General features: G+C 46.0%; 1 protein-coding gene across 6 annotated transcripts in view; it reads left to right on the top strand.

Moving 5' to 3' along the window:
* Positions 1–12,201: 12,201 nt before the first annotated feature.
* LSAMP (limbic system associated membrane protein) overlaps positions 12,202–13,378 on the top strand; it is an 879,557-nt gene continuing 878,380 nt past the window's right edge. The window contains exon 1 of one of the 6 annotated variants that reach the window (XM_069202654.1): positions 12,202–12,836. In XM_069202654.1, coding sequence (XP_069058755.1) covers positions 12,679–12,836 — 158 coding nt within the window. In that variant the 5' untranslated portion in view covers positions 12,202–12,678. The remainder of the gene's footprint in view (positions 12,837–13,378) is intronic. The other 5 variants (XM_069202657.1, XM_069202656.1, XM_069202658.1 and 2 more) reach the window with 5 other exon arrangements.

Below are 13,378 nucleotides of genomic sequence, written 5' to 3'. Positions count from 1 at the left end.
TAAAATTGAGGAATACAACATTTTGAATGCTTTGCAAAAATCACATAATGTAACATTTATGAATTTTGCATATTTTGCTGGTAGGAGCTAAATTTGACCAAGGACTACTAAAGATCTAAAGAAAGTAACATGCACAAGTGACCTACCCAAAAGCAAAAATAGCAAACAAGCGAAAACGTACTTGGGAGATGTGGTGCTGCAGTAACAAGCATGGTAATGGGCCTCCACGCTTATTGACAGGGACCACAGGCAAGTCAGTGCTTAATTTGTGCTGGTGTTTTCCAGTGCTGGGCACTGGCACTTATTTTTGAGGGCCAGCACTTATTTTTCTGCCTCAAACATTTACTGCATGCAAAAGACACATGGGAAAGATGGAGGAAGAGAAAAAAAAATTCACAAAAAGAGAAAAAAAAAACCTGCAAGAGTGATCTGAGGGAGCAGGGAGTGCCTGCAAATGGATTAAAGAGTCCCGAGATGGCTTTAGGATTATGCTGCCTCAGTATTCTGGGCTCGCACATTTAATTGCAGCAGCCGCGTGTTTCAGAGGAGAGATTTGGGCGCTGGCACGTTTTTATTTACAAATTGAGCCCGGAGGCAAGTATTCCTCTCTCTCTCTCTGCCTCTCCATCTCCCTCTCTCTCTCGCTCCCTCATCTTACTAGTATTACCTATACTGGGTTTTACACAAAGTGGCTTTGTAGATCTCATCTGCTGGGAGTACAGAAAAGGCTGTACTATGCGAAAGCCGCAAACTAGGTAGGCAGCAAAAGTCCAGGAGGAGAATTTTTAGTTGTGGATAAAAGGAGGAGCACCCTGTTTTCTCCTCACCAAGCCAGTCTCTAACTCTTATTGGTGTCACATTTGCGATGGCACCTTGGTAGCCTCCATGATTTAGATACCACTGGATTAAAAGATTAAAAATATAGAACTTACTGTGTTAAAAACAAAATCTTTTGCAATGGTACAGCTGCAGAGGGGGGTTTTGTTTTTGGGGTGCCCTGGTGGAAATTTATTTTGTATGAAGAACATTTCAGCTTACTCCATGTTTACGGATCATCTGGTGCTTGTTAATTTCTCTTTTTTTTTTTTTTTTTCATTTACCACTGTAGGGGTTCTTGATTTTTTTAATGGACTAATGTAAAAATGTTCAAAAACATAAACTGTAACTACATCCAATAGTAACAAAAGGAAACTGGTCACCATTAACTTTCACTAGAGCAGGTATTTTGACTTAAAGTACTTAATAACTTGACCCAAAGGAAAGCTAGGGTAGATTTCATCCCTCTGGTGGGTGTAAGGGACTCTGGAGACACTTATGGCTTACCTGAAGCCCTCTAGAGTTAAGGAGGCAGAACACTGATGGCTCTTACCAGTCACAGAATCAGAGAGTCTCAGGGGCCCTGTAGTATCTCCATTTGCACATGCCTTTGGAAGGTACATTCCTACAACACTGAGGGCACAAAATCCGCCTCACACTTTTTTTAGGTGTCTGCACTGTGGAACACTACAACATAATTAGAAGTTTGTAATGGATCACTACATCGATGGAAGGAAGACACTAAAATAATATAATGAGAAAAAATAGTTGATCTTTGTAGGTTAAATACTGTTTTTTATTATTATTTACCTAATCTTAACTTAGTACCCTTTTAGTTATACTTTAATTCCATTTCGTGCATTTGCTTATATTTATCATAACTCCACTTCTCCTATACCTAATTATCATTATCCTAACTGTAATGTAATTATTTAATAATTGTGTTTTTATTAACGTAAATTATTACAGAATCTTAGCCTAGTTCTGGAATTAATTCTGAACCTCATGTCTACTATATTGTTAAAATGTAAGAATTGTTCTTAATCTAATATCAACAGTGGCACTGAACCCTAACTAATTCAATTTGTATTACTTTTATTATTTTGATTCCAAACATATTCCTATTATAACTCTTAATTATTTAAAAGAATTCAATTAGCATCACTTACCTGGTTAAATACATTATCAAAGTATTGAGAACATTATTTTAACTAACTGTTAAAGGTTAATGTTATTTTATTATATAAATGCATTAATTTACTTTTATTTTCCCTGTATCTATTAATACTATGTGATAACTGTCTTAGGGAAATTAACATTTAATAAAAAGTAATAGAAGGCAGTGTAGAAGGGTTTCTCTCGAAGATACATAGTATTAATAGATAATAATAAAAGTAATACAAATTGAATTAGTTTGGGTTCAGTGCCACTGTTGATATTAGAATAAAAACAATTCTTACATTTTAATAATATAGAAGACAAGAGGTTCAGAATTAATTCCAGAGCTAGGCTAAGATTCGGTAATAATTTACATTAATAAAAACACAATTATTAAAGAATTACAGTTGGATAACGATAATTAGGTATAGGAGAAGTGGAGTTATGATAAATATAAGTAAACGAAAGAAATGGAATTAAAGTATAATTAAAAGGGAAGTAAGTTAAGATTAGGTAAATATTAATAAAAAGCAGTATTTAACCTACAAAGAGCAATAGGATTACAATTACAACTAAGATCAAACACTGGCAAAACCAATAGGTTTCACATTGGCTACCAACCTTTAACTTTCGCAAGTGCTTGTTTGGATTTGTTGTGTTTGTTGCAAAACGTTATTGTTAGGGACAAAATCAGTGACAAAAGCAAAATACACATTTTGTATCAAGTAACATATATTCACAATGTAGTCCCTGGGGCAGAAGGGAATTACTTTGTGTGCGGGCGTGCTCCTTGTGACAGGTCACCACCAGTGAAGGTGGCCATTAGCTGGCCCTATCATAGGATATCATATAGATGCAGTAGTGGGCGAAAGAAAAATGAAAAAAATAACATTCCTTGACATAGACCCACTGGTGGATCTGTATAGTGCTGTAAAGGTAGCAGATGTGACATATAACTCCTAGGAACCCACAAACCCATTGCCAACAAACCCTAGAAATGTACAGACCTAGGAGTGATATAATCTTTGGACCAAGCTGATGGTTTCTGAGGTAATGAGCCTTGGAGTTTCCTCAGAAAGCCATGCTATCAGCAACCAGCCTCCTGGCACCTCCTTACTTCTAAGCAGTGCAATAATTTGAAATCAAGGGGAAGTTTTGTGTTACAAACAACTGAAGTGCCAGTACCCTGGGGGCACCCAAAGAATGTGAATGCCACTGGACCCACATATATGTCTCATTTGGCTCTAGAAGTACAAAGAGTAGAGTGAAGCTTTGTACACCTGGCGAAATTACTGAGAAAATGATTTACCTTTGATTAACATTTACCTTTTTGTCTCAAAAAAACATAGGGGCAGATTTAAGAGCCCCTAGCACCTCCTTGCGCCACATTAGTGTCATGCTAATGTGGCCCAACGAGGCCAAAATCAATGCGTCAACATTACAAAGTGGTGCAATGCACGCATTGCGCCACTTTGTAACTCTTTGCGCTACACTATGCCTGTGCCAGGCATAATGTATGCAAAGGGGGGCGTTCCCCTGTTTGGGGGGGGGGGTATGGCACAAAGAAATCGAAGAGATTTTTTTGCGTCATTTTTTTTCAGTACTGTTTACGCCTGCTCAGAGCAGGCGTTAAAAAGAGGCACACCATTGTTTACAATGGGCCTTAATGGGCTTTGCAGGATGCGCGCCAACATTTTGGACGTTAAGCCTACAAAGCTCCGAACTAGCATAAAAAACTTTGACCTTAGTTCCCTAACTGCTGCCATGGTGCGCCATATCTTAGATACAGCGCTCTTATGGTGGCGTTAGGGGGGGCGCTAAGGACTTTTCTTAAATCTGGCCCATAATTCCCCTACCACCTTTGAAGATCTCTTTTGAAAGGGGTGAGGGTAAATAGTCTTGTCATGAAACTCAGCAGTAGGAGCAAAACTAGCTCGGATAACATGAGCCTCAAGCAAAGAGATGGTTGTGCTGCCCGTGGGTAGCACCTCTTGCTAGTTTGTTACCCTCAGTTAGTGTGTCTGAAAGGGTAAACAAGGTAATAACCACGCACACCTAACACCTTTGTGGATTGCTCAGTAAACCAGCCCCATGTTCTTACATAAATCTGTGTTTTAGCTCCAATGACAAAGATAAGATTGAGGTTGGGGGTTACCCTTTCTAGGCATTTGTGTTTTTATTGGGGACGTGCAAAATTTGCGTACTTTTCTTTTGCGTATTAAAGCAAAAGTTCTATATAATTACGAGCTATTGCAAGTAATTACCTAAAATGCAAATCTGTTCATTTCACGCTAAAACGTGAAAAAACTCAGTCACGTTCTGTTGCTCCTGAATGTGGTAATTTTTTTTTTTCCACAAATGGTGCGTTCAAAGTAAATTTTACCATGAATGGCACTAGTTACGTGAAGTGGCGTAATTTCTACAATTTCATGTAACAAGTCTATCGCGAAGTATACATTTCGCCCAGGCCTATATTTTACGGCTGAGAGCATTTTAACAAGCTTTTCTTTTCCCTCTGTTAGATTAAAGACTATCTCAGTTTAAGATGACTAGCTGGACATTCATCGTTGAGTGCAACAACTAGTCCCTCTGCTGCTCAGAGCCACCAGTTTACCGTTTGGCAGTCACCCGCCTTTTGCCAGATCACGTCACCCCCTTCCCCGCCACCTAGTGCCTAATCTGTAAATGAAAACGTGCCGGTGCACAAAGCCCTCCTATTAAACACGCGGCTGCTGCAATTAAATGTGTGAGCGCGGAATACTGAGGTGGCGTAATCCAGAAGCCATCTTGGGCCTCTTCAATCCATTTACAACCACTCCCTGCCCCTTCAGCTCACTCTTGTAGCTTTCTGCTTTCTCCCTTTGTTTCGCTATTTCGTTTTTCTTTTCCTCATTTTTCCAATATAGGTCTTTTGTCTGCAGTTTGAGACAAAAAAATAAGTGCCGGTCCACAAAATAAAGTGCCGATGGCCCGCACCGGAAACCACCGGCTCAAATTAAGCACTGTTGCCACCAGAAGTTCTAGGGCCAGACTTTCTGCGGCAGGGGACATGATGACGCAGCAGCTATTATTTTCCTGCTGCTACATATATCCAGGGCATCCCCGAACGACACCGGAGAAACACCTTGCCTGCAGACTGAGTTCCCTTGCATGTTGGTGAACGACATCTGGTTGAAGAGCGGGATCGCGTTTTAAACACATTTTGCCTCTGGCGAAGTCGGATAAGTTTGACCTTGAGCGCGAAGGTCAGAATTTCCAGACCTCGCCTCAATACGCGGAAGAAGCACTTGACTTTGCACACAACCCTGCAAACTAAAGGAGTCCCAGCTATTTTATCTTGTCAGTGCTACCGTGTATCAAGGCTCAGAGGCAGTCTTTCGTATTGCTAGGAACGTCTGACGGGTCACCTGGCTCAGAGGACGACTTTACCCAGTGGTGTAAAGAACATTGAAGCCCTCGTGCATAATGTGATGGGGGCCCCTGTGTATCCCATATCTCACAAATATTCATTGGCCTTCGGTGGAACGGGGCACCTCTGAAAGGTTTGGAGGGCCCTGGAGGATTTGGGGACCCCATACCCTGCTGGGACTGCAGGGAGCCTTTGTTACGTCCCTGACTGGCTCTTTTAGCTTTGGAGCTGCGAAGACAGGTCTGGTCCAGGGCATGCCCGTGGGTGTTATGGGGCCTTGAGCGTATCAGTTCGATGGAGATGTGGTGTGTTGTTTACTTTTTGGGTCATTTTCCTGTGGTGTGTGTTTTTCTGTTGCAGTTATTCCTGTTACAGACGACAAAGCTAACCTTCAGTAATGTTTCTGAAGGTCTGTAAATATTTTGTGTATTACAAACAACCTAGAATGTTTTCTGCAGCTGCCAGGGGCAGGTCATACTTACCACATTCCGCCGGGCCCCTTACTACATTCAGCTGGGGGGGCACCTCGCTACCCAGCAGTGGCATGATACAAAATGTTGGGGGCCCCCCAGCTGACTGTGATAAGGGGCCCCCTAGACTCAATATCTCACAGGTATTCCTAGATGTTAGATTGCTTGGGGTCCCCCTGAATGGTGGCGCCCTGCCCTTAAATCCCAGAGGAGTGGGGACTTCTCAATAGGTCCCGTATTCGCTAGTGAACACCCTTTTGAAGGTTGTAAAACATGTATATTCATTTATTCTATTTTGTATAACAAACTGCATAACAATTACTTCTAAAAACAGTCCTAAAAATAAGCAGTTGCCTCACCATGGGAAACACAACACGTTGTAAACAACGCAGACGTTTCCCACGCAAGCATAGCCACGCTTGCCGGAACAACGACTGTCTTTTCATGTGCCTTAACCACGCATGTGTAGTTAAGGCCCAGAAAAAGGCAGAATGGATCAGGAGAGGACGTGGTGAGGTAAGTGGGGTTGGGGCAAGGGGGGGGGGTAGATTTTAGGGGTGAGGTGGATTAAGGGCTTGGGGTGGGTAGGGGGTTGTTTATTTTTTTAGGGGCGGCGTGGGGGGCTTTGGGTATTTCATTTTTTAGGGCTTACGGTTGGGTGATCGGGCTATTTCATTTTTTAGGGGCAGGGGTGGGGGGGGTTTGGCTGTTTTTATTTAGGGTAGGGGCCGGGGTAGTTTACTTAGGGGGAAGGTTTTAGGGTTCAAGGCAGGTAGGGGGTGTCAGGGTAGTTATGTTTTATGGGGCAGGGATGGGGTCAGGGTAGGTTTTTTATTAGGGTTCAGGGCGGGTGGGAGCTTCAGGGTACTTCAGTTTCTAGGGAAGGGGTTGGGGGTTAGGATATTATTTTTCTTTAGGGCTCAGGGCGGGTGGGGGGTCGGGTAGTTTAGGTATTAGGGGTGGGGGTTGTTTTGGGCCTTAGGGTCAGTGATGCGGTTGTATGATAGAGCCACACATGCCGTTTTGCATGCCGTTTCCACACATGCCTTTACTAGGCATGCTTTTACAACAAAATTTGGTATAAAGGCTTGTGTGGTAAAGGCGTGCGTGGAAACAATGCGGTCGTGGTTCCGTCTGCGTTGTTAAGGCATGCCTTGTTCCATCATACAATGTCTCACCATGCCCCTGTGCTGGCACTTCATGTTGTCTCATGTTACGTCAAGCGTGAACAACTCATCCACTACAGGTATTTTTTTCATCCTGGGACAGGATCATTTATGGCAGAAAATCAGAACTAAAAGTACCAGAATGTACTACCAAAACCAGAGCTCTCTAGCTTTCCAACCCCACAGTCCAAGTAGCTCATCTGGCCCATGTTTCCTCTTACCAGGCTGGTACTTGTAGGTTTGACTTTTTAATGTGATAAACTGGACTGCAAGTATCAGAACGTTAAGAAAACAAGCATTGGCAAAGCCAACAGGTCTCACCTTTCAGTGGAATTACCCAAACTACCTACAATGCAAGAGCTAAGTAAGGATGCATAAATAAAAAAGAATACTGAGAGGTAGGGAATAGACGGGGGAAAGCAATAGACGAGCGTAGAGGGGACCATCGTGGAGAGTCAGGGGTTGGGGAGAGTATGTGAGGTGGTAGTGCTTGAAGCAAAGGAAACCACACTGGCAAATCCAGTAAAGGTGACTTGTGTTGTGAGTCGTGAGTCAACATTAAAAATCCTGATGTGGGGAAACAAAACCAAAATGATTGCTATCTGTGTAAAATACATTTATGAGATCTTGAATGTTATATGTATTGTTTCAGAGTCCTTCATGGTTTCCAGAGTTTCAGGCTACCACATAGAAGGAACAATGGTCGTAGCCACTGGAATTGTATGGTGAGGGCGGACCAAATTATGCGTCAGGGTTGGCTATGCAAATAAAGTCAAATTATATGGCGTATTGTGAGACATTTTATGACAGTATTACTTCCATATTTTGTACGCAGGTTAACACTGTCTTGCCAAAAGTTTCACCTGATTACTAACAGTTTAACATCTAGATACAGCATTAAGCAATAGAATGGGGACCAGTCACGCTTTGAAAAGGGCCATCCACTAGAGGGCAACACGAATTGCTATAATTTTTGATCCATCTGAGCTAGAATTTTTTTTTTAATCTGCATTTTACGCAACAGATGATAGATTATGTGGCAAATGGGCCAAATCGATAATTATGTGGAAAAATCTCAGGCACAAAAATGCATAATTCCAGTGGCCCCGGTAATGGTACACCAAACTGCAAGTAGCACGAGGTGAGAGAGAAGGATGTCTCTAGTCAGCGACAAAGTCCACTCTATGAATATTTTGAAGAATTGGTAACAATAATGCTCAAGACCTAAAAACCTGGTCTTGATGAGGTAAATACTCATGGGTGGAATAGAGAAGGCTGAGAGTTTTGTAAAAAACATTTTAGTCATGCTACTCATGCCAGACCCAAAATTAATGCAGAACTATACTATGTATCACTCTCTCTGTGCACTAGTGTAATTAGAAAACAAATCACTACTCAGTTGAAGTTAAATTAAGTGCTGATCAGAGGTAATATGTCTTCCTTGTCAGCTGTGAGTAATTCACACTTTTTTTTTTTTACTTTTCCTTTCCGGTCTGTAGTTGTGCTTTTCTACCGGAACTGCAAGTACCCAAATGCAAATTTAAAGCATAACTGAACTAGATGAAATACTCACTCGTGGCATGAGAAAACCTGAGATAACCTATTCTTTCAGAACCAAATCTGCTCTTGTGAGCGTAAACATTTCTGTGTTTGTTCTTAAACTGTTTGACTGTTATGCTATCTGTGTCCCGCTACATATTTTCTGTGCATTTATCTCACCTTTTTTTTATGGTCTAGCTTGACAGTGCAGCTGTCCCCAGACAGTTTGGCTCCACCCACATGTTGGGAGCCAGAAGTACATGTTTTGATTGGGCAGACGTTGTCTACTTCCACAAAACCGTGCACGCTCTCCACACATCTGTGATAATTGTGTTTATTGATATGGCTGCCAGAAGCTGGACTTTCAGGTGTACACACACTGCTTAATTTGAGCCAGTGGTTTTCACCGCTCGGCACCTAATTGTTGGCACCAGCACTTTCGTTTGTCTAATTTTGACTTGTGCACAACAGCAGTTGTTTAATAGTTTAATATACATTAACAATGACTAATACCTGCTAGCCAAGCCGTTCTTATAGCCTTGGGTGCCTGGAATAGTCTGAATTGCCACTTGTATGAGTGTGAAGTTAATCGTTGTTGCAGAGGCAATGCATGGGGCAACTTGCAGTGGCCTCATAAAGGGGGCTCAATTATTTTTTTTACAAATTAAACACTGGGCACACACATGGCATTGTAATGCTATTAAAGTTTATTAAATACCTAGATAGTTGATGTTTTCTTCCCCAGGGAGCAGCACGTGGGCGGAGGGCAGTTTTTAATGTACATGGATTTTTAGGTCTGGCTGCACAGTGCAAAAGCCACCTAACCTTTTAGCCTACACCAGTATTACTCCACAGTTCTTTGCTTGCACACAAATACACATTTATTCCCAAGCTATTAACTTGTAAGCGTTTCACATTGCCATACAACATTCATACAGAGCCAGAACTGTTGGCATTGCCAATGCTTGTTATCATGGAACACACACTTTGCATCAGTGGTTGGTTAGACTATGCATGTTCCACTAGCTCTTCACACACGTGCTTCTTAGTTTATGTAAATGTAGATTTTATTACCCAGTAATGAACAGAACATTTGCCTGGCAGCTTTCCTTGTTGCCATCTGGAGGAACCCTGGCTCGGAGAGGGGCAGCGCTTTGCACCAGGTCTCATACTTGGTCAGTTGTGGATGCTGGGATTGAAACCTGGATCTCACAAAATTCACAGCTGACAAAATAAAAAGATATTCGCGAGAAAGTGTGCCCCCCTTGCCGTGCCCTGTCCTCACCCCTTGCTCCATCCATGTGCCCCTCACTAGTCTGCCCCTCCTAGATCGAAGGGGCAGCCCTCTGATGAAACGGTTGTCTAGGCAACCCAGAGAAGCATCTGGCTTTCCTATAGGCTGCTAGGTGGGAGGGGGCGTTATGGTAAATACCGGGGAGGGGGTCGGGCATAAGATGAGGTAGAAGAGAGAGAAGTCGGTGAACAGCAGGACTTGGGTTGGGGGTGTCAGGGTATGGATGGGCGTGAGCGCAGGAGTAGTACGTTTTTCTAGCGGATACCTTAGTGGTGGTAATTTGCTCAGGGTCAGTTTGTTAAATCCGATTTCTGAACTCAATTCACCTGGGATCCCACATCTCCCCCGAGCAGAAATGAAGTGGTTGTGGGCTGGGGATGAGGGAAATGAACCTTGGGAGGGACGCCAGTGAGGTGCACAGATCGGGGGGAGGGAAGTGGCGGAGGTAAAGGAGTTCTGGGGTTGTGGGGATGAAGAGAGGTGTGAGTGAGGGGCAGGGCTCCTGTGGTAGTGGGGCTGAGGAGAGATGTGAGTGAGAAGCATAGTTCCTGAGGGTGAGGGAAATGAGTGAGGGGCAGGGCTCCTGGGGTAGTGGGGCCGAGAAGGGATGTGAGTGAGCGGCATAGCTCATGAGGGTAAGGGAAGTGAGTGAGGGGCAGGGCTCCTAGGGTGGTGGGGCTGATGAGAGATGTGAGTGAGAGGCATAGCTCATGGGGGTGAAGGGAGGGAGTGATGGCAAGGGCCCCTGGGGTAGTGGGCTGAGGAGAGAGGTGAGTGAGAGCCATAGCTCATGAGGGTGAGGAAAGTGAGTGGGGCGCAGAGCTCCTGGTGTAGGGAGGCTGAGGAGAGATGTGACTGAGGAGCATAGCTCATGAGGGTGAGGGAAGTGAGTGAGGGGCAGGGCTCCTGAGGTAGTGTGGCCGAAAAGGGAGTAGCATAGCTCGTGAAGGTGAGTGAGGCTGGTGAGTGAGATAGTTCCTGGGGCAGTGAGGCTGAGGAGAGATGTGAGTGAGGGGCATAGCTCATGAGGGTGAGGGAAGTGAGTGAGGTGCAGGATTCCTGGGGTAGTGGGCCTGCGGAGAGATGAGTGAGGAGCATAGCTCATGAGGGTGTGGGAAGTGATGGTCAGGGCTCCTGGGATAGTGGGACTGAGGAGAGATGTAAGTGAGGACTGAGGGACATAGCTTAGAGGAGTGGGAGCGCGCCCTGGTGGGGTGTGAAGGAGGGCACAACGTGGAGTGGTTTCGTGGAGGCTGAGGCGGGAGGAGTTTGAAGCAGGGTTCAGAGGGGTCGGGGAGGTCGGGGAATAACTCTGAGAGGGTCGGGGGGCTGGGCAGAGAAGGTTGTGAGTTAATTGCCCTATGTGGGCGATAGAGGGCCTGGGCAGAGAAGTGAAAGTATAGCTCGGGGAGGGGGCTCACGGTGGAAGTGAGTGAGAGCCCGGGGCACAGCTCGAAGGGGCGCGAGGGTGGAAGTAGGTGAGAGTCCAAGACACAGCTCTGAGGGTCGCGAGGGTGGAAGTGAGTGAGAACCCAAGACACAGCTCTGAGGGGCGCGAGGGGCTGAGGGTGGAAGTGAGTGAGAGCCCAAGACACAGCTCTGAGGGGCGCGAGGGGTCTGAGGGTGGAAGTGAGTGAGAGCCCAAGACACAGCTCTGAGGGGCGCGAGGGGCTGAGGGTGGAGGGTGGAAGTGAGTGAGAGCCCAAGACACAGCTCTGAGGGGCGCGAGGGGCTGAGGGTGGAAGTGAGGGAGAGCACAAGACACAGCTCTGAGGGGCGCGAGGGTGGAAGTGAGTGAGAACCCAAGACACAGCTCTGAGGGGCGCGAGGGGCTGAGGGTGGAAGTGAGTGAGAGCCCAAGACACAGCTCCGAGGGGCGCGAGGGGGCTGAGGGTGGACGTGAGTGAGAGCCAGGGGCACAGTTCGTAGGGGCGCGAGGGGATACAGGGTGGAAGTGAGTGAGAGCCCGGGGCACCACTTAGAGGGGCGGGACGGGGGGATCTGAGGGTGGAAGTGAGTGAGAGCCCAAGACACAGCTCTGAGGGGCGCGAGGGATGCTAACGGTGGAAGTGAGTGAGAGCCCGGGGCACATCTCTGAGGGGCGCGAGGGGGCTGGGGGTGGAAGTGAGTGAGAGCCCGGACACAGTTTGGTTAGAAGGAGGGGAGCAGGTCTGTCAGTAAAAAGCAGGCTTAGAGGGATGAGTGTGAGTGTGAGGGGGCATGGCTTAGGAAAGGCGTTTGACGGGGATGAGAGCGCGAGGTGGGTGGGGGCCCAGGACATGGATTTGAGGGGGCGCTAGGGGGAGACACCGAAGCTGCCTCCGCTGCTGTTTTTCTCCTTCAGCGCAATCAGTGCTGAGAGCTTCTGTTTCAGCCTCGGCATCCTCCTCCTCCCTGCATCCCTCGCCGCCCCACCCCCCTCCATCCCTTTCTCTCTCCTCTGCCTGGGAAAGTGGGTTAGCCTGGGAAGGAGCAAGCGTGCAGGGTGCACACACACACACACACACACATCCCCAGCCCCGGGAGCGTCGGCACTCCAGGAGAGAGGGGTCATCGGCGCAGGGTCACAGTCCACTCACCGCCAGCCCATGGACCACAGGCCGCCTCAGTGATTGACACAACTTTTACACCCATTCATTTGTATTCTTCTTCACCCAACTGGGACCCCGAGAGGAACTTGACACCGAACCTGGAGATCTTTGCTGGAGAGGGCAGTGTTTTGGGTTTTTTGCACGTGTGATTTATTTTACAAGACCTCCCGGAGACCTGTCTGCATAGATTTATATTCTTTGGGTTGCTCTTGGCGTGGACGCCCGCTTGTGCAATATGGTGGGCCGTGGGTCTCAGCCGGACCGGAACCAGTTGCCTCTCCTCCTGCTCAGGTTGCTCTGCCTTCTCCCCACAGGGCTTCCCGTGCGCAGCGTGGATTTTACCCGGAGCACCGACAACATCACGGTCCGCCAGGGGGACACAGCCATCCTCAGGTAAGGGGCGCCTCGCGCCAACTTCTGCCATCCCCTACAACGAGCATTGCTACAATGGACGGAATGTATTGTCTGTTGTTTGAAAAGGTGTGCTTATCAGACGACCTATGTCTTAATGTCCCTGTTTTATAATTCTGTTTAGCCTGTTTCTCAATGTTGACAATTGTAGCAGAAGCGCAAACTGAGACCCACTCTCATGGGATGATTTGTCTAGGATCACACAACTTGTTGAAACGGGATAGTAGGGGTTATGTGTTACATTTACTGGATCTACATTCAGCAATTTAGCAACTATATCGCATCCAAAGGAGCATGGATATAAATAAGAGCCAAGAGGCTTAAGCGTAAAAGGAGAACTCAAAATGTTACTGCGTCGTAAGTCGCTATTCGATCCATGGACTCCCTCCTCTTGTTGGATATAGAGTACTGTCCGCGAGGTCTCACAGTAGCTCATACACCTTGATGGATGGAGATCTTAAATCCCTTGAGCCCGCTTCAAGTGTTCAATGTTTTTGCTTTGTTATTTCCATTTGTGTCTTTCG

This window comes from Pleurodeles waltl, chromosome 8 (genome assembly GCF_031143425.1).
Source record: "Pleurodeles waltl isolate 20211129_DDA chromosome 8, aPleWal1.hap1.20221129, whole genome shotgun sequence".
Classification (NCBI taxonomy): domain Eukaryota; kingdom Metazoa; phylum Chordata; class Amphibia; order Caudata; family Salamandridae; genus Pleurodeles; species Pleurodeles waltl.
This window is presented reverse-complemented; position numbering and strand designations above follow the sequence as displayed.